Here is a 17,046-nt window from a genome sequence, read left to right as displayed (position 1 = left end):
TTTACTTGTAATTGTTTTTTTTCATTTATATTTATATTTCTAATTTCCATATTTGTTTCAGAATTTTACTCTTCAGTGTAGCAATGATGTCACTCTATTCAGTACATCTACTACTGAAGACAGCCAAAGAAGGAGGTATGATTTACTTAATGTGGGGAGGGGGGCAATATTTTAAGTAAGCATATTCTAACTCATAGACTGCAAGGCAGACGTATCAAGCACCCCACCCTGACATTCAGTAACCATAACTATTTTTACTACACATTATCATCAGTGCTATCATTCCACCCAGAAGACCCTCAAAATGACCATGTAGTGTTGCTAGCTTCAGAGACTGGCAATGAGCATTTACTAGAAACTTCTTAAATGTATCATGGCAATGATTCCCAACATTTTCTTCACCACAGACCCCCTTTAAATATCTTTTGTGGCCAGAGACCCCCAAGACTTAACTAAAGATTTAAATCATAACATTTCTTCAAGCCTTCGCGAACCTCCTGTGATGACATCATAGTCCCCACAGGGTCCGCAGACCCACTTGAGAACCACTGTATCTTGGGAAGCAGATGCAGCCAAAAAATGTTCAGGTTTTATATCCTTTCATTTCAAAATGGGACAGGGGACTGCATCTTTAGGATACTTTACCCAAATTCTTCCTAAATCCTAAATCAGAGCCAGCATTGAATGGTAGTGCAGTCGCATTTTAGTCAAGTTTTACTCTTTCCTAATTGCAGTGGGAAAATGTTAAGTATGTACCTATTTTAAATTAACCAGTGTGCTGTCATAAAGAGTCAATTCAAAACCAATGGATCAAATATTTTGTACTAAAATGTTCCATTTCCTTTTGGTCCTAGGCTCGCTAATATATGAAAAATTAGGTGAAAAGGCATTTGGATGGCCTGGAAAAATTGGTGCTTTTATTTCTCTCACAATGCAGAATATTGGAGGTAAGTTGAAAATGACAGTACAGAAAGTTTAAAATAAAAATGATTTGTCTAATGATAAAAATTGGAAACAGTTGTCTATTGCTGATATCATCATAACCTTGAATTAGATTTAATAAAAATAAATTTCTTAATTGTATTGCTAAACATGGTATACAAGTAATATATATAATTTGAATAGCAGCAGAAAACTAATTTTAGAGTTGATATGGAACAATTGAAAAATGACATTTAGAAATGTAAAAATGGTGCATAATTTACGTTGTCCAAGTAGCATTTTTCTAACTGAAAATACAGTATTCTGAAAATACTGTTTGGACTATTTATTATATTTGTATGTTGTCTGCATTTGCTATAAGACATTCTGGATTTCCAGCAAATTATAGTATGTAATATGAATTGTGTAATTACAGAAAAGTATTGATGTATGGCAACAATTGCTAACATTTGCATGTGATTTTAAATGTCTTTGGATATCAGTTTTTTAAAATATGACTATTTTGATCCTACTTCTTTAGGATCTCTGTCCTGTAGGTACTTCTCAGTGGTGGCAACAGCATCACACAAATGTCACAATATGCAGTATACTTGTGTCCCAATGTTTCTATAAGTATGTAAATATCCAACAACATTATTACATGTCTTATCATTGTTTGTCCTCCCATGAATAGGATTTCTATTTGACTGAAATTTTAATCAACTGAATCTTTTGTATGTCCCTTTTCAAGCATCCTATTCAACTAAGATAACATGTTTGTCATTCACAGCAATGTCAAGCTACCTCTTTATTATTAAGTATGAATTGCCAGAAGTAATTCGAGCATTTTTAGGACTCGAAGAGAATTCTGGGTATGTTTTTGCTTATGCTTACTTTTATATATTTATTAAAAACCAAATGTTTATGAGATTAATTGATTCATATTTTATTTCCTTAAACTAGAGAATGGTATCTGAATGGCAACTACCTTGTAATATTTGTGAGCATTGGAATTATTCTCCCCCTTTCACTACTAAAAAATTTAGGTAAGCAATTACTTATTCAAATATATAGTTTATCTTTAGCTGATAGTAAATTGTACTATCATTTCATTTTTCAATTAACTGTACATTCATTTATTATTTTTAAAGGTTATCTTGGTTATACAAGTGGATTTTCGCTTACTTGTATGGTATTCTTTCTCAGTGTGGTAAGTGGGGGAAACGTGCACAATCTTTACACCGGCCTTCTCTAATTGATCTCCAGATGGTGTAGTTCCAGACATCTGGAGACCTACTTTGAATGTTCTGTTGTAAATTATTGGTGCATGCATTAAAATGGCAATAAGCAGTTGATGGGCCCATCAGTGGCTCCATCTTTTTTGTGAAATCTTCTCCATTTGTCACTAGATAAATTAGAGCTATTACAACATGAACCATGGCAGTATAAATAGAGACTAAGTAGTGGTGTAAGCTGTATTACACTGATTAAACATTTTCCAATTCCACGTTTAGCAAAACTATCTATGAGGAATTTGCACTTGTGCAGTTCTTTTTCTTTTGCAAAATTAAGGGTGGGAAATCGTTTCAGAAGTAAACCTTTTCATTACCATTCTTAATCTCTCAAACACAAAACATGATCCAAAATCATACTGAAATATGGCTATTTGGTACTGAAATCAACAGTGTGACATGGGGCTACTTTTGGGGCTGAGGCTACATTAAAGATATAATAATAATAATAATAATAATAATAATAATAATAATAATAATAATAATAATAATAATAATGCATTCCCTCTAACATGGTTAGAAAATAGAATAGAATAACAGAGTTGGAAGGGACCTTAGAGGTCATCTAGTCCAACCCCCTGCTCAGGCAGAAAACCCTATACCAGTTCAGACAAATGGCTGTCCAGTCTCTTCTTAAAAACTTTCAGTGTTGGAGCATTCACAGCTTCTGGAGGCAGGTTGTTCCACTGATTAATTGTTCTAACTGTCAGGAAGTTTCTCCTTAGTTCTAGGTTGCTTCTCTCTTTGGTTAGTTTCCATCTGTTGCTTCTTGTCTTGCCTTCAGGTGCTTTGAAGTATAGCTTGACTCCCTCTTCTTTGTGGCAACCCTCGAGATATTGGAACACTGCTATCATGTCCCCCCTCGTCCTTCTCTTCATTAAACTAGACATACACAATTTCAGCAACCGTTCCTTATATGTTTTAGCCTCCAGTCCCCTAATCATCTTTGTTGCTCTTTTCTGCACTGTTTCTAGAGTCTCAACATCATTTTTACATCGTGATAACCAAAACTGGATGCAGTATTCTAAGTGTGGCCTTACCAAGGCATTGTAAAGTGGTATTAACACTTCATATCATCTTGATTTTATCCCTCTATTAATGCAGCCTAGCACTGTGTTGGCTTTTCTGGCAGCTGCAGCACACTGCTGGCTCATATTTAAGTGATTGTCCACTAGGATTCTGAGATCCCTCTCACAGTTACTACTAGAGCAAGGTACTACCTATACTATACCTGTGCATTTGGTTTTTCTTGCCTAAATGTAGAATCTTACTTTTTTCACAATTGAATTTCATTTTGTTAGATAGCGCCCAATGTTCAAGTCTATGTAAGATCCTTCTGTATCTTAAGCCTATGTTCTGGAGTGTTAGCTATTCCTGCCAGCTTGGTGTCGTCTGCAAATTTGATAAGTTCCCCATCTATCCTCTCATCCAAATCATTGATGAAGATGTTGAAAATCAGTGGGCCCAGAAAAGAGCCCTAGGGCACCCCACTACACACTTCCCACTATGTACATGCAGTTCCATTGAGGACCACATGCTGAGTACGGCCGGTCAGCCAGCTAACGGATCCATCTGGTGGTGATGCTGTCTAAACAACATTTTTCTATCTTATCAAATAGTGGGTTGGGGTCTACTTTATCAAATGCCTTACTGAAGTCCAAGTAAATTATATCCACAGCATTCCTCTGGTCCTCTAATTTTGTCACCTGGGCAAAAAATGTAATTATGATTTATTTTTGACAAACCCATGTTGGCTTTTGGTAATGACTTTGTTTGCCTCTAGGTTTCACTGATTTGTTGCTTGATTATCTTTTCCAGAATCTTCCCAGGTATTGAGGTCAGGCTGATAGGTCTGTAGTTTCCTGGATTCATTTTCCCCCTTTTTTGAAGATGGGAACTACATCAGCTCTTTGCAGTCCTCTGCTCCAGGATCTTGGAAAGATATTTAAGATATGAAAGATATTGAAGATATTGAAAGATAGTAATTGAAGCATTGATTTTTCCCAATCCAATTTATACTCTTTCTGTCCCCAAATATTAAAGCACCCCAGATTTAGCCCTGTCTCCTCCTCTAATGCCAAAATGATCTCTTATAATCTTCTGAGAATATTGGGAGGTCAAGATATGATCCTTATATCTCAATTACCATCTAACTATGGAATATTATGTAGCAGCAGTACTATTAATATCTTGAGAAGTAACAGAGCACGATAACTCAATCTTGATTAGGTTGCAAATTTTAACATGTTATACATATTTCTGTTTTTATCAACAATAAACCAAATAAGTCCAGGGAAATCTATGTAGGATTTAGAATTTTGTATAGGATTTAAATTTCTGTATAGAAACCTGCAAAGAATTATTTTCCTCTTAGTTACTAACAGGGCTTTTTTTCTCGGAGAAAAGGTGGCGGAACTCAAACCTGGCCACGCCCTCATCAAACCCTAGGACCGCCCCTTTAGAGAACAGGAATGCAAGTAAAATTTGGGAGGGGCTATTTCCGGTGTGGGAGGGGCTATTTCCGGTGCGGCCGGGCCGGAAAAAGGTGCCGGAACGCGGTTCCGCCGCGTTCCGGCTGAAAAAAAGCCCTGGTTACTAATATCCTGGCTGATTTTTATTTATTGCATTATTTCTCAAAATTGAAGTATCTCTGCAATTGTAAATTTTTAAATAAACATTAAAAATATAAACTTTAAAAATAGAGATCATTTCTGGTAAATATCCAATGGCTACATTCTTTAAAACATGTTCACTGTATATTAATGGGATGATATCTAGCCACATAATAGTCCAAATCAAATTCTGGCACCACGTTATATGCAAATGTACTTGTTATGTTTTACTTTTCTGGCACTGCAATGTTGAAATGTAACTTCTGTGAAAATGGTAGTTGCAATGCTTTATAATGAGATCCAGTGCTTTCTTTGATGAATTAATACTTGTATTTTCTTATAATAATTTAGGTAATCTACAAGAAATCCCAAATACCCTGTCCTCTCCCAGTCTTGGATAATAAAGTTGGCAACTGGTCCTACAATGATACTGCAGTTCTGCTACATGTAGTGGTGTTACCAAATGATTCTGCTAATTTGGAATTAAACTTGATGATGGACAGCACTAACAAACAATATGCTTCAGGTTTTGAAGAAATCAAAGCTAAACTACATCAAAATGGAGTAGAATATGAAGCCCATGGAGAAGACAGTGACAAATGCCAAGCCAAATATTTTGTGTTTAACTCACGGGTAAAGGGCTGTTATCATTTATTTGAAAGAAAATAACCTTTATAAATGTTGACCTTCTCCATTAAAGAGTGCATTCTGGAAGTTTTAAATATGTAAACTATACTGGTCACTGCTGCAACCTGAATAGTGGCCATACCTTGCTGCATCATGGTTAGACGTATATAGAAGCAATAGTCCCATAATCAATCTTGTCCTCCTCCTACTTTGTAAATTTATACATAAGAAATGTATAAATACCTTTGAGTCACTTGCTTCCAAAATAGATCACTGCCTAGCACATTCTTGGTCTAACTTTCTTCATCTGGGATTCTCCTTTGGTCAGAGGTTTAATAGTACCAATAACAAACCCTTACAACAGACATGTCAAACTCACGACATCACATGACGTCGCACAACGTATCGGGATGGTTTTGCCATTGCCGGCAATGGGGTGGGTGTGGCTTCCGGATGACGCGTCCGGCCTGCGTGTTGGCAGTTTGACACCCCTGCCTTACAATGTTCAGGAAATTGAATTCAGGTTGCCTAGGAAGAAACAAGTCCAGTATAAACCAGAGCTGAAATCCTTATTTGTTTGTTTTTTTCAGACTGCTTATACAATACCAATTCTGGCATTTGCATTTGTATGTCATCCGGAAGTATTACCTATATACAGTGAACTTAAAAAGTAAGACTACTCACAGATTTCCTCTGACTTTTTTATTTCATAAAGACTGAAATTTTTCTAGAGCAAAACATTACTATTTATTATTTCTGTTTCACTTTTCTTTGGTTTATTGTTAATTTCTCTTTTTATGTTTCCATTTCACATTGGGACATCTGAGAATGCAATATACATTTAAAAATGGACAGAGAATTAGTTCTGTGGTCACAGCTATCATTTTGACTTTTTTTGACCCTCCCAAGGAGACTCCTATTCACATTCTTAATGCAGTACCCACTGTATTTTAGGTTTTGCTCAATATGTTTTGTACTGTAATGGTAACTTACTGTTTAATTAGTGTATAGGCAGTCCGTGGGTTAAGATCAAACTTACAGACAATTCATATTGATGAACAGGCTGCATATTACTAAAAATGGCAGACAGCCTTCTTCTTCCTCACGTTGACAAACCACTGAAGCTGTGCAATGTTTTTATGAACTGCTGAAGCTGAACATTTATATATATATATATCCTGTTTTCAGTGGTTCATGAAAATATTGCATTTATTCTTAACCCAGGATTGCCTTTATAACATCAGGGGAAGATAAGCTTTCTTTGGGACATTGGTAACACTTCTATTTTTGGATGTATTCAAAGCTAGTCTGACCATGAAGCAACAGATCTTGAATGACAATAACATAATCACACCCTCAAACATTTCAGCCGAATTTGTCAGTTATTTCTTCCTACTGTAGGCCAAACTTACATTTATCTCATTTTTCAACTGGGCTTTCTAAGTAAAACTATTTTCTCAGTTGTGGCATAGGATATTACCCCTTTGCCAACAATGAAGTAAGAGTTAACTGATAATCCTTATGCTTTCTGTATATAGAATGACTTGAAGGAATTGCACCATTCTTAATCTCAACAGCAAAATAAATTTCAATTATTATTATACTATTACAGTATTAATATTTCTATTCATCCATTAACCAGAGTTCTCTTGAGCCAGCTCCTTAAAAAGGATATGTATAATCTCCAGATGTTTATTTTTAAATAAAGTGAATAAATGAAGTGATATAGAGTAAATGACTCAGGAAGAGAAAAAAACAGGATGATGTAGGGAAATTTAAAGTTGTGAAATCTTAAGAATTCATTCCCAATTCACATTATACTTCCTAAAGTTCCTTTAGGCATGATATAAATCTGGTATAGGGTTGATAAGCAAATGAAGCCACTTACTGTACTCAACACATGAGAGCTGAAAGAGGGGTCCTTGGTATTCTCTGAGTTTGATTGTTTTCTTGCAGAAGTTTCATTACGCAAACTCAGTAACAGCAGTGCTAGTCCTAAGTGTAGCATTGATGATGTTACCTAGTTTGGGTAATGAAATGTCTGCAGAAAAACAACCAAGCTCAGAGAGCACCAAGGACTCCTCATTTCAACCCTGAGCTTCAAATATTCTCCTTTATTAGAACTGAAAGAGCCACAAGGTAATCATCAGTCTCTCTCTCTCTCTCCCTCTCCCTCTTGGTCTTTCTCTTACACACATACAAAGCTACATGAATAAATAAATCTACTAGTAATTAACTGTCCATTGGTGTATTCTTCTCAGCCGATCTCAAAAACGGATGCAAAATGTTTCCAATGTCTCCATCATGGGAATGCTCATCATGTACCTCCTCGCTGCCCTTTTTGGCTATCTTACTTTCTATGGTGAGTTTAAGCTGATTCGAAATGCTCGACATATCTGTTCAGGTTTCATATTATTTAGAATCTGTTTCCTTGTAATACAGTAGCTATTTCCCTTCACTGGGTTGATTTTTTTTTTAAATCAGCTTTAGTTTGCTATTTATAAAAATAATTGTGCAGAGTAAGGAATGTTATTTTACCTGAGCATTTTAAGATATCAAATGCATATGCTAAGATCAAGGTCTATTATTGTTTGATTGTCTTCTACCAGAGTTAAGCACTGGAGATGATTCCCTAAACCAAGGACAGATAACTGAATTCTGCCCAACTGCCCTAATGATGACCATATTGCAAATTAGTCTCCATGTAGGGATTTTTGCTGTTTGCTAACTTCAAACTGTTCAATGTGAAGGTGCACCAAGTAATGATGAAGTTGCTTGAGAAAACTAATAGAGAATGTTCTTTTTTTATCAGGTGAAGTAGAAGATGAGTTGCTTCATACATATAGGAAAGTTTACACCTTTGACACTCTGCTCTTGATGGTTCGCCTTGCAGTTCTTGTGGCTGTGACTCTCACTGTACCAATAGTTCTATTCCCAGTAAGTCATTTTAAGCAAACTTTAAGCAGCCCATCCATGACTGTGCTCTTTTCCTCCACTTTTGTAATTCACTTCAAGAAATTCAAATATAAAACAGGTCTATTTTTTAACAATGTGACATGACATTAAAAATAATACAGAATATTACAGACAAAAATCTAGAAAGGTAAATTTAAGCAATTAAGGGGGGCATTTTAGAGTTAAAAAAATTACTTTAGGAATTGTATTAATGATCTTGATCTATTAAAGAAAATGCTCCAGAACTCAGAATTCAGAGTTCCAGTTTAATGGGATAGCCAGCTATGGCCTCTTCCAAGATACTCCATTCTGAAAAAGACATAAAGAACATATACTAAGCATTACGTAACCATAAGCACATTAACTTCTCTTACATGGGCAAATTCTTCCACTGTTGTGTTTTCCCCCTAAAATCTGTTTAGGGAAACATATTTTGTTATTATCTAAGGGTGCTACTATTTTGACTAAACTAAGATAAGCTTTCAGTCTTAAATACTGTTTGTAGAAAAAATGCTTACGGAAAAAATTATAATCTAAAGGAGCAGTCTCCAGGTTAGTAAAATCAGTGAGAAAATAGCTACTGACTTCTTTTTTTTTTTACAAACTTCATGCTGATGCTATTTTTTGATGCTTGGCATCTGTACTTAAGACTCCCCCCCCCCCTTTTAACAAGTCAAGCGACTTCACCGTAATGTTGACCACTGGAGCTGCTATTAACCTTTTACCTAGTAATTATCCCCACATCTACATAGCAGCTATAGAAATGCTGTTAAGGCTTGAGATATTTGCTGAACAGACCAAACAGAATCATATATCCACATTTATTTTTCCAGAGGTCTCTTGTAGATGAAATGATAGAGTGAAATTATATTTAATAGACATATAAAAGAAGCAAAGGTCCTTGCTTTATTAAAACCTACAAGAAATCCTATAAAATTGATTTCTGCAATTATAAAGTGAATATACTGAAATGTTTGCTTATGAATAAGAGATATCCTTTATGGATTTCACTGGTAACCATGCTGACATCCTTTTCCAAGTCAGGTTTCAATATATTTTTAATAAGAACATATTTTTGATATCTTCATATGATAACATTAGATATTCTGCATCAAGGTATGTTTTTTTATTTATAAAGCATGAGATAAAAAGGGCAAGTTTACAAAGATGAAAAGGGGCAAAGGTAAAACATTTCTTGCTACAAAATGTTTAAAGGGTATAATAAAACTAAAATATGCTGATTTATGTTTTTTTTATAGATTCGTACATCTCTTACCACACTCTTGTTCCCCAGAAGACCTTTCAGTTGGATAAGACACTTCCTCATTGCTATTGTTATTCTTATATTTAATAACCTTTTAGTCATCTTTGTCCCTACTATTAAAGACATCTTTGGATTCATAGGTATGAATGCTTTCTCTTGCTCTCATTGTTTTAAATAAAGAATATTAACATAGCAACATGTTCATTTTTGCCAAATCTCCTTTCTCTAACCTGGTATTTGGATGATCTAGAATTCCCTGCCAAATTATTGTGGAATCTGAGAAGTTGTTTTTCAATAGAAGAGAATACTTGTAGCTTGGGACTGAACTGTGGGATCCTTGGTGCACTCAGAGCTTGGTTGTTTTCTTGCAGATGTTTCATTACCAAACTAGGTAATATCATCAGTGTGGAACCACCAAGCTCAGAAAGCTGTTTTTTATACAGAAAGGTAGAGGAGATTCCATCGTTCCATCCTGCTATACTTGTGAGATGAGAGTCAACAACTTTAAAATGGCAGCCACATTATTTGACCAAAGCCCCACCCATTTGTTCATGCATCACAGTGCAATAGTGCAACACCTAGAAAGGAACAGTTCTTCAATTGTACAGTCAAGGTAGTCATCTTCATTTTTTCCATTCATCCCTATGGTCACCCATGCTTCTGTTCCTTACAGCAATTAGAAGCCTTTCATATAATTATTATTGCATAGAGGAGGTGAAACATCCCCCTCTTGTTCAGATGTCAATTCAGAGAAGACCTCCCACAAAATTTCACATAAGATTGGGTCAATCTTTTTCTAGTATCATATGTGATAAGCTTTTTTAAAAATAGATGAAGCATCTTCTTTCTCTCCTCTTCCAGCTATTCTCATTTCCTATGTAAAAATGAGATCTCAGTAAGTACTATCTGTGTTAAATATGCCCTGATGTCTAGATCTTCTAGAATCTAGATCCGTGGTGGCGAACCTATGGCATGCGTGCCACAAGTGGCAGCAGAGCCCTCTCTGTGGGCACACGTGCCATCGCCCCAGTCCTAGGCCTTAAGCTGGGTTTTATAAAACCTTTTCGCTTTACGTCTCTGCTGCCGTGTGCAAAAAAAAAAGGTTCAATCAAGCAATCAATTTCAACTTCTCGCGGGAAAAAAAAGATCTCGCAAAGTTGGAATTGATTGATTGAACTTTTAGTCCCACCCAGTCTGCCATTACCACCATAGCCACACCCACCCAATGGGCCACACCCACCCAATGGGCCACACCTACCTGGCACCCAATGATACATAAGTGGGTTTTGGGTTGCAGTTTCGGCACTCAGTCTCTAAAAGGTTTGCCATCACTGATCTAGATTTTTAGATTCTAAGATGAAGCCTTTTAATTATTTCCACAATTGATCAGGTTTTTGGATAGTAATGGAATAATATGGGGGGGGGGAATGAGTAGACCTAATGTGCTCTAGATCAGACATGTCAAACTCGCGACGTCACATGACGTCGCACAATGTATCAGGACAGTTTTGCCATTGCCGGCAATGGGATGGGCGCAGCTTCCACATGATGCGTCTGGCCCATGGGCTGGCAGTTTGACACCCCTGCTCTAGATTATAAAACCAAAAGACTGCCTCTTTAAAATATATTATCAGTTCCTTTCTTCTTTTCTAGCACATCATTTCTAAAGTTTAAAAGTGTTCATTCTTGTATTTTAATTCATCATTGCATTTTGGCTTTGGTATTTATAGGCATTGTTATTTTTCTGTCACTACAATCTGCTTTGGGAAATAATTGTTAAAAAGCAGATTACAATTTTGAACAAATAGCAATTCACAAGAAAACATGTAAATCTGGAATTTTCTCCATTGTAGAAATATTTCTAATAGAAAAATAGACCTATAGATACATTCATAGAAATGTCAGGTATTTTTAACTTCAGGCAATATAATTTACTGAATACCTGATAATGTAATATTAAAAATGCATGTTCAGAAAACACTAATTTTAGCTTGGTTCAATCAGATTGGAGCAACAACTATAACATTGAAAATTCAAATTTAGTATTAGGCCTCCTTTGCTATAGGGGAGCAGTTATTTCTTACCCAGAATTTGAGAAGAAATGTTCAAAGGTTCTAATTTAAGTGAAATGGAGGAAGGTTGAATGCAAGTGTTTGTTACAGAACTGGAATGTTAGTACCTCCAAAATTGGAGTATTCCTCTTGTCAGGCTTCACCCCAGAGGTTGGCAAGCAATAAATCTCACCTCTCCAAACAATGAACTATCTAGTTGAGAATAGGCTTTCTTGGTAGTAAACATTCAGATAGATCAGATAAAATAGACTTTTATTACAGATAAGAATTAAGACACATGCACACAATAATTTATCTTCTGATATGCAAATAAGACAAAATCTTTAAATACTACCAAGCTTCACAGCAGTGTTTCTCAATCTCAACAACTTTAAGATGTGTGGATTTTACTCCCAGAATTCCCCAGCCAGCACTAAAGTTGCTGAGATTGAAAAACACTGCTGCAAACTTTAAAGTCTTGGATTTTTGAATCAATGGAGAATTGATGGCTTGCTTGGTAGTGCTGGATGACAGATATGCTTATATAGTAGCCAACTTTAACTTATGAGTGCTGGTTGCCACCTAACTAGATTCAGCCCTTACCTTTGCAGAGAGAGAATAACATTGGCATAACTTCTATGAAAGTGTATATATTGCAATGTTACTTTGGGGAGAAATTAACATTAATAATATTTTTTAAAATTCCCTTAGCTCGCTTTCATTTCCCAAACAGTAAGACTATGTTTCTTATTTTAGGTGCCTCTGCTGCAACAATGCTGATTTTTATTTTGCCTGCTGCATTTTACCTTCGAATTGTCAAGAAAGAGCCTTTGAGGTCACCTCAAAAGATTGGAGTGAGTCATCCAGATTTTTTCAATTATTGAGCTATGTTTTAGCTCTTCCTATTAATTAATCATTTTTGCTATACTTACAGGTCCTAATTTTCCTCATTGTTGGCATAATCTTTATGTTTGGGAGCATGATACTAATTCTCTTGGATTGGATTTACAACTCTTCACATTCCAATCAGCATTAATTTGGAAGGAAATTGCAAATGTTTGTTTTTCTTTGCCACCGAAGTGGTTGAATTTCATTAGCCATATGCAAGCAAGCAAACAAAAGACTTTTGACTATAGAGAAGACATTACTTCTAGTCAATAACGGCAAGATTCCAAAGACTTTGTTAATACCACTAGATGGACCTAAGGTGGAATAAATCCCCCTTCGATAAGGGATGGTTATTTATTCATTATCACCTGTGTCCATTATTTTTGGACCAGGACAGAATAAAAATGTGATTTGTGAAGATGCTTGGATCTAATTATGTATATAGTACCCACAAAGACTGTTACTTTAGTTTTGATAACTACTGTTTCTGGAAACTAGAAAGCAATGTAGCCATTTGAAAACTATACTGATATTTTTAACAAGCTTGTGAGTTGATTCTATATTGTATCCAATCCTGAGAAAAAGAGGTTGGAATATTTATAAGTTATCCAGAAATGGAGATTATCTGATTGCCAAATTAAAAAAAATCGTGTTTAAATGTACAGTACATATAATGTATATACATAAAGGAATATGAAACTATTATTTGAAATGACTAACTATAACATTAATAATTACACTCAAAACAGGATATAAAAACAGCATCAATTTCTGAAAGTATTTCACTTACACATCAATAAATTCTGTTAATTATAGTAGTGCCCTCTACGGAAAGCGAGCAAATGTGATAAATTCTTTATTACACTAACTTTTCATAAAATTATTTATTACAAAAATTGTTGATGAGGGCTCAAAAAGGCCCCTTTTCTCTGCAGCTGTGGGTTATAGAAAGTATTCAGGCCAATGGATAGTTATAAATGACACCAGAATTCTCCAATTTATGGAACTGTACTTAAAAGATAAATTAAATCTTAGCCAGCCAGAGCTATTTCTACTTTTACTGCTACCAAAGTATACTTTTTATTACTTGTATTATGTTGTCAAAAATTAACACTCTCTGTCCCACCAATAAATGTAAAAGTTCTTATAGTGAGAGTTTCTCTGCTTCTGGTGGCTAATAGATTAATCTTCAATATGATGTCAATAATTACATAATAAGGATGTCTAATCTTGACAACTGGAATGGGCTCGGATGCAGAGAGAGGCTGGTTCTAGTGGGATTCCTATGACAAATATATATAACATGTATCAAACTGATCCTGCACGTGTAATTTGTTTTGATTTTAATTATTTAACAAACTGGAACTTGGTTTGTAATTTGTCTTCCACAGTAGTTCAAATAGATTTAACAAAATCACATAGAATTTGAAAGCACACCAGCTAATATTGTTGTTCAATGCAGTTGTATTTGATAATATAGACAGTACAGCACATTGTAAGCATTGATATATTTGTTCTATATAAATATGTATGTACATAATATTATTCTTTATCAAAGTTCCTATATGGTTTAATGCTTTGATTTTTATATATAAGTTTGGGTATTATTACTTTAATATTCCCAAGTGTAATATACTTAGATGCAGCAATATTTCAATGAGTTCTAAAAGCTTCATTTCTCAATACATTGTTAGAAATTTCTGAAAAGGCCAGAATAATACCTAAATAAAATGGAACCCAAATGGAAATGAAATAAAATGAAAAATCAAATGTTACTAAAATAAATGATAATAAAATTAAAGGATGCAAGATTGATATTTATTGATCTGTTGTACAAAGTGCCATATTATTCCAAACTACATAAACTATATCTGCAATTCGGTTTCAGGGTTCACATTTATTTTCCACACCTATTGTGCTGCTGATTGTGACTTCAGTCAAGAGTGACATATTTTCTAAATACTCTGATGTGAAAAACAGAAACATTTACAGTATTAATCCTGTTAGATATTTTATACAGATAAATAAATTACTGAGATTTTTTTACTGTTGTACTGTCTTTTTGAAGACAAAACCGATCTCTTGCAAAGGTTTGTTATATTTCAAAGTACAGGATCTCCTAAATTCAATTTCCTTTATTTATTTATTTATTTATTTATTTGAAAAGGTATTTATTTATTTAGGTATTTATTTATTTATTTGAATTTAGAGGATCATGTGCTTTGAAATAAAGGAAATTGAATGGTATGTTAAATGTGGTTGGTAGGCATTCAGCAAGCTAAGCATAATTTTCGAGAACAACCTCCCCCTATACCTGAAGAGAAAAGTTTTCGATCAGTGTGTGCTACCTGCTCTAACATATATGTTGGAGAAACATAGACACTAACCTCACAATCAATACAAAAGCTACGAGTGATGCAAAGAGTCATGGAAAGATAAATGCTCAGCATTACAAGACAAGATAGAAAGATCTGCACGTGGATTAGAGAACAAACTAAAGTATACGATATCATCAGGAGAGTAAAAGAATTGAAAAGGAAATGGGCTGGTCACATAGCAAGAAGAACTGAAGTCAGGTAGATCAAGGCAGTCATAGAATGGATCTCACTTGATAAAAAGTGTCACCCAAAGAGACTTAAAACAAGATGGATTGACGACATCAGCAAGTATTGTGGGCCCAATTGGCAAAAGAAAACTCAGGACTGTATTGGTTGGAAACATGCAGAAGAGGCCTTAATCCTGCAGTAAATAGACAATGGCTAAAATGAGGATGAGGATGAGGATCCCCTAAATTAAAATTCTACTGAATTTTGCTTTCCAGAAATTTAAGTATGTTCGTACCTCCTCCACTGAAAGCAATGCTGTATAAAATACATAATTATGGTTTATTTTTTAAATCTTATTAGGACTAGTTTAAAAGAAGATACAATGTTGTATTTTCTAATATTCTGAAACCAATATCTTTAAATATGTGTATTGAATAACATTTGCACCACTGAGAAATTCAGAAATGAACAGTTCACTAATTTCTGGTACAGCTAGAATTTTATTGCAAGGTATACAACTGTATAAAATTTTTCTCCATATATTTTATTTAAGAATCAAGACTCCAAAAGAGCCATTTCACAACATGTAATAGGGCATATTAGCATTTTTCCAACATTATTAAAATGAAAGATGCAAATTGTACTGAATAATGATGACGATAATGATGATTATGATGTTTCATCAAAGGAGCAGCCACCAGTCCCAATCTTTATTGGCTTCATGGGATGAGAATTTGTAGAAGAGTTTATGGATTTAATTTCTTCAGTATGACTTCTCCTCTTTAACTCCAATTGTGACCAAACCAATCAAGAGAAAATGGAGCATGGGATATAAATTGCTTCCCAAATCTAATTTATTTCACTGATGTTGACCATTCAAGACATAAATGGTGTATGGTTGATCTGGATCATCACCTCTGCCACAAAAAGCCTGCCAGTTATTAAATTAGCAGGAGGGGCCCTTCTGAAGAGGATCTAGTCACCAACTCTTGAGTACTCAAGAGACTGATTCCCAGGGCATGGAATGTGCTTCTCAGGAGATATCTCCACTGTTTAGGAATATGGAAAACATCTCTTTTAATGACTAAATATTTTTTATTTAGTTTAATTTTGAGTTTAATTTTGGTTTATACTTCATATTTTTTATTATTGTAAGCTGCTTTGGAAGGTAGACTATAAATTCAACAACAGATAAGTGAATAAAACCAAGATGTTCTGAATTAGGAATCATTTCTGAAATTGAATAAGGCCAAAATAATGACTTCCCTTCTCAAGCAAACAAGCTTCTTTCAAAGGTAATTTTGGAGAATAATGCTTAGCACTATTTCAGCCATTCACCAGTTATTTAGGTTGCAAACAAAATATGGCATTGTATGTATGATTGAACTAAGTGACTAAAATGTGAACAACTGCTATGAAGAGGGATGCATACAGAAGCTGCTTTATGACTTTGTGGACTGGATAGACATTTTTGCTTTTGTGGCCTTTTTACTCCATTACATTAAAAATTATATTTCATTATTTTCAATATTTTCTTTGTATTTTTACAGATTAATAGAAAACAATTAATAATTTTTAAAGGCATTTACTATAGTAAATACTAGTAAATAAGGCATTATTTACTAGCAAATACTAGTATATAAGGCATTTTGTAATATTCAGTTGTGTCAATATTACAATATGTTGCATATCATAAAGGTAATAGATTTTAGTATTTATGCTAAAGTTACAGATTAGATCTTTGGTTTGGTATTCAAGGTTTCTGCTTTTCTTGCCTATTTTTTTTTATTAAAAGCATAATTTATTATGTTGGTCTATGACTATAATAAAGGTTTGATTTGATTAATTTTTATTTTTCTGATTAAAAAAAGTTTAAATGTTTTCAGTCAG

At 34.5% G+C, this 17,046-nt stretch overlaps 1 protein-coding gene across 1 annotated transcript in view; it reads left to right on the top strand.

Moving 5' to 3' along the window:
- Nucleotides 1–14,633, top strand: part of SLC38A4 (solute carrier family 38 member 4) — a 23,722-nt gene extending 9,089 nt beyond the window's left edge. Inside the window, exons 4-15 of the mRNA XM_015819455.1 lie at nucleotides 62–135; nucleotides 855–947; nucleotides 1,712–1,793; nucleotides 1,885–1,967; nucleotides 2,073–2,131; nucleotides 5,177–5,458; nucleotides 6,043–6,122; nucleotides 7,714–7,814; nucleotides 8,265–8,389; nucleotides 9,667–9,811; nucleotides 12,479–12,576; nucleotides 12,657–14,633. Of these exons, the coding sequence (XP_015674941.1) occupies nucleotides 62–135; nucleotides 855–947; nucleotides 1,712–1,793; nucleotides 1,885–1,967; nucleotides 2,073–2,131; nucleotides 5,177–5,458; nucleotides 6,043–6,122; nucleotides 7,714–7,814; nucleotides 8,265–8,389; nucleotides 9,667–9,811; nucleotides 12,479–12,576; nucleotides 12,657–12,758 (1,324 nt within the window). The 3' untranslated portion in view covers nucleotides 12,759–14,633. The remainder of the gene's footprint in view (nucleotides 1–61; nucleotides 136–854; nucleotides 948–1,711; nucleotides 1,794–1,884; nucleotides 1,968–2,072; nucleotides 2,132–5,176; nucleotides 5,459–6,042; nucleotides 6,123–7,713; nucleotides 7,815–8,264; nucleotides 8,390–9,666; nucleotides 9,812–12,478; nucleotides 12,577–12,656) is intronic.
- The last annotated feature ends 2,413 nt before the right edge of the window (nucleotides 14,634–17,046 follow it).

The sequence above is a fragment of the Protobothrops mucrosquamatus genome, unplaced genomic scaffold (assembly GCF_001527695.2).
Source record: "Protobothrops mucrosquamatus isolate PMUCROS unplaced genomic scaffold, P.Mucros_1.0 scaffold927, whole genome shotgun sequence".
In the NCBI taxonomy this organism is placed as follows: domain Eukaryota; kingdom Metazoa; phylum Chordata; class Lepidosauria; order Squamata; family Viperidae; genus Protobothrops; species Protobothrops mucrosquamatus.
Note: the sequence above shows the minus strand (reverse complement) of the source record. Positions and strands in the feature narration are given on the sequence as shown.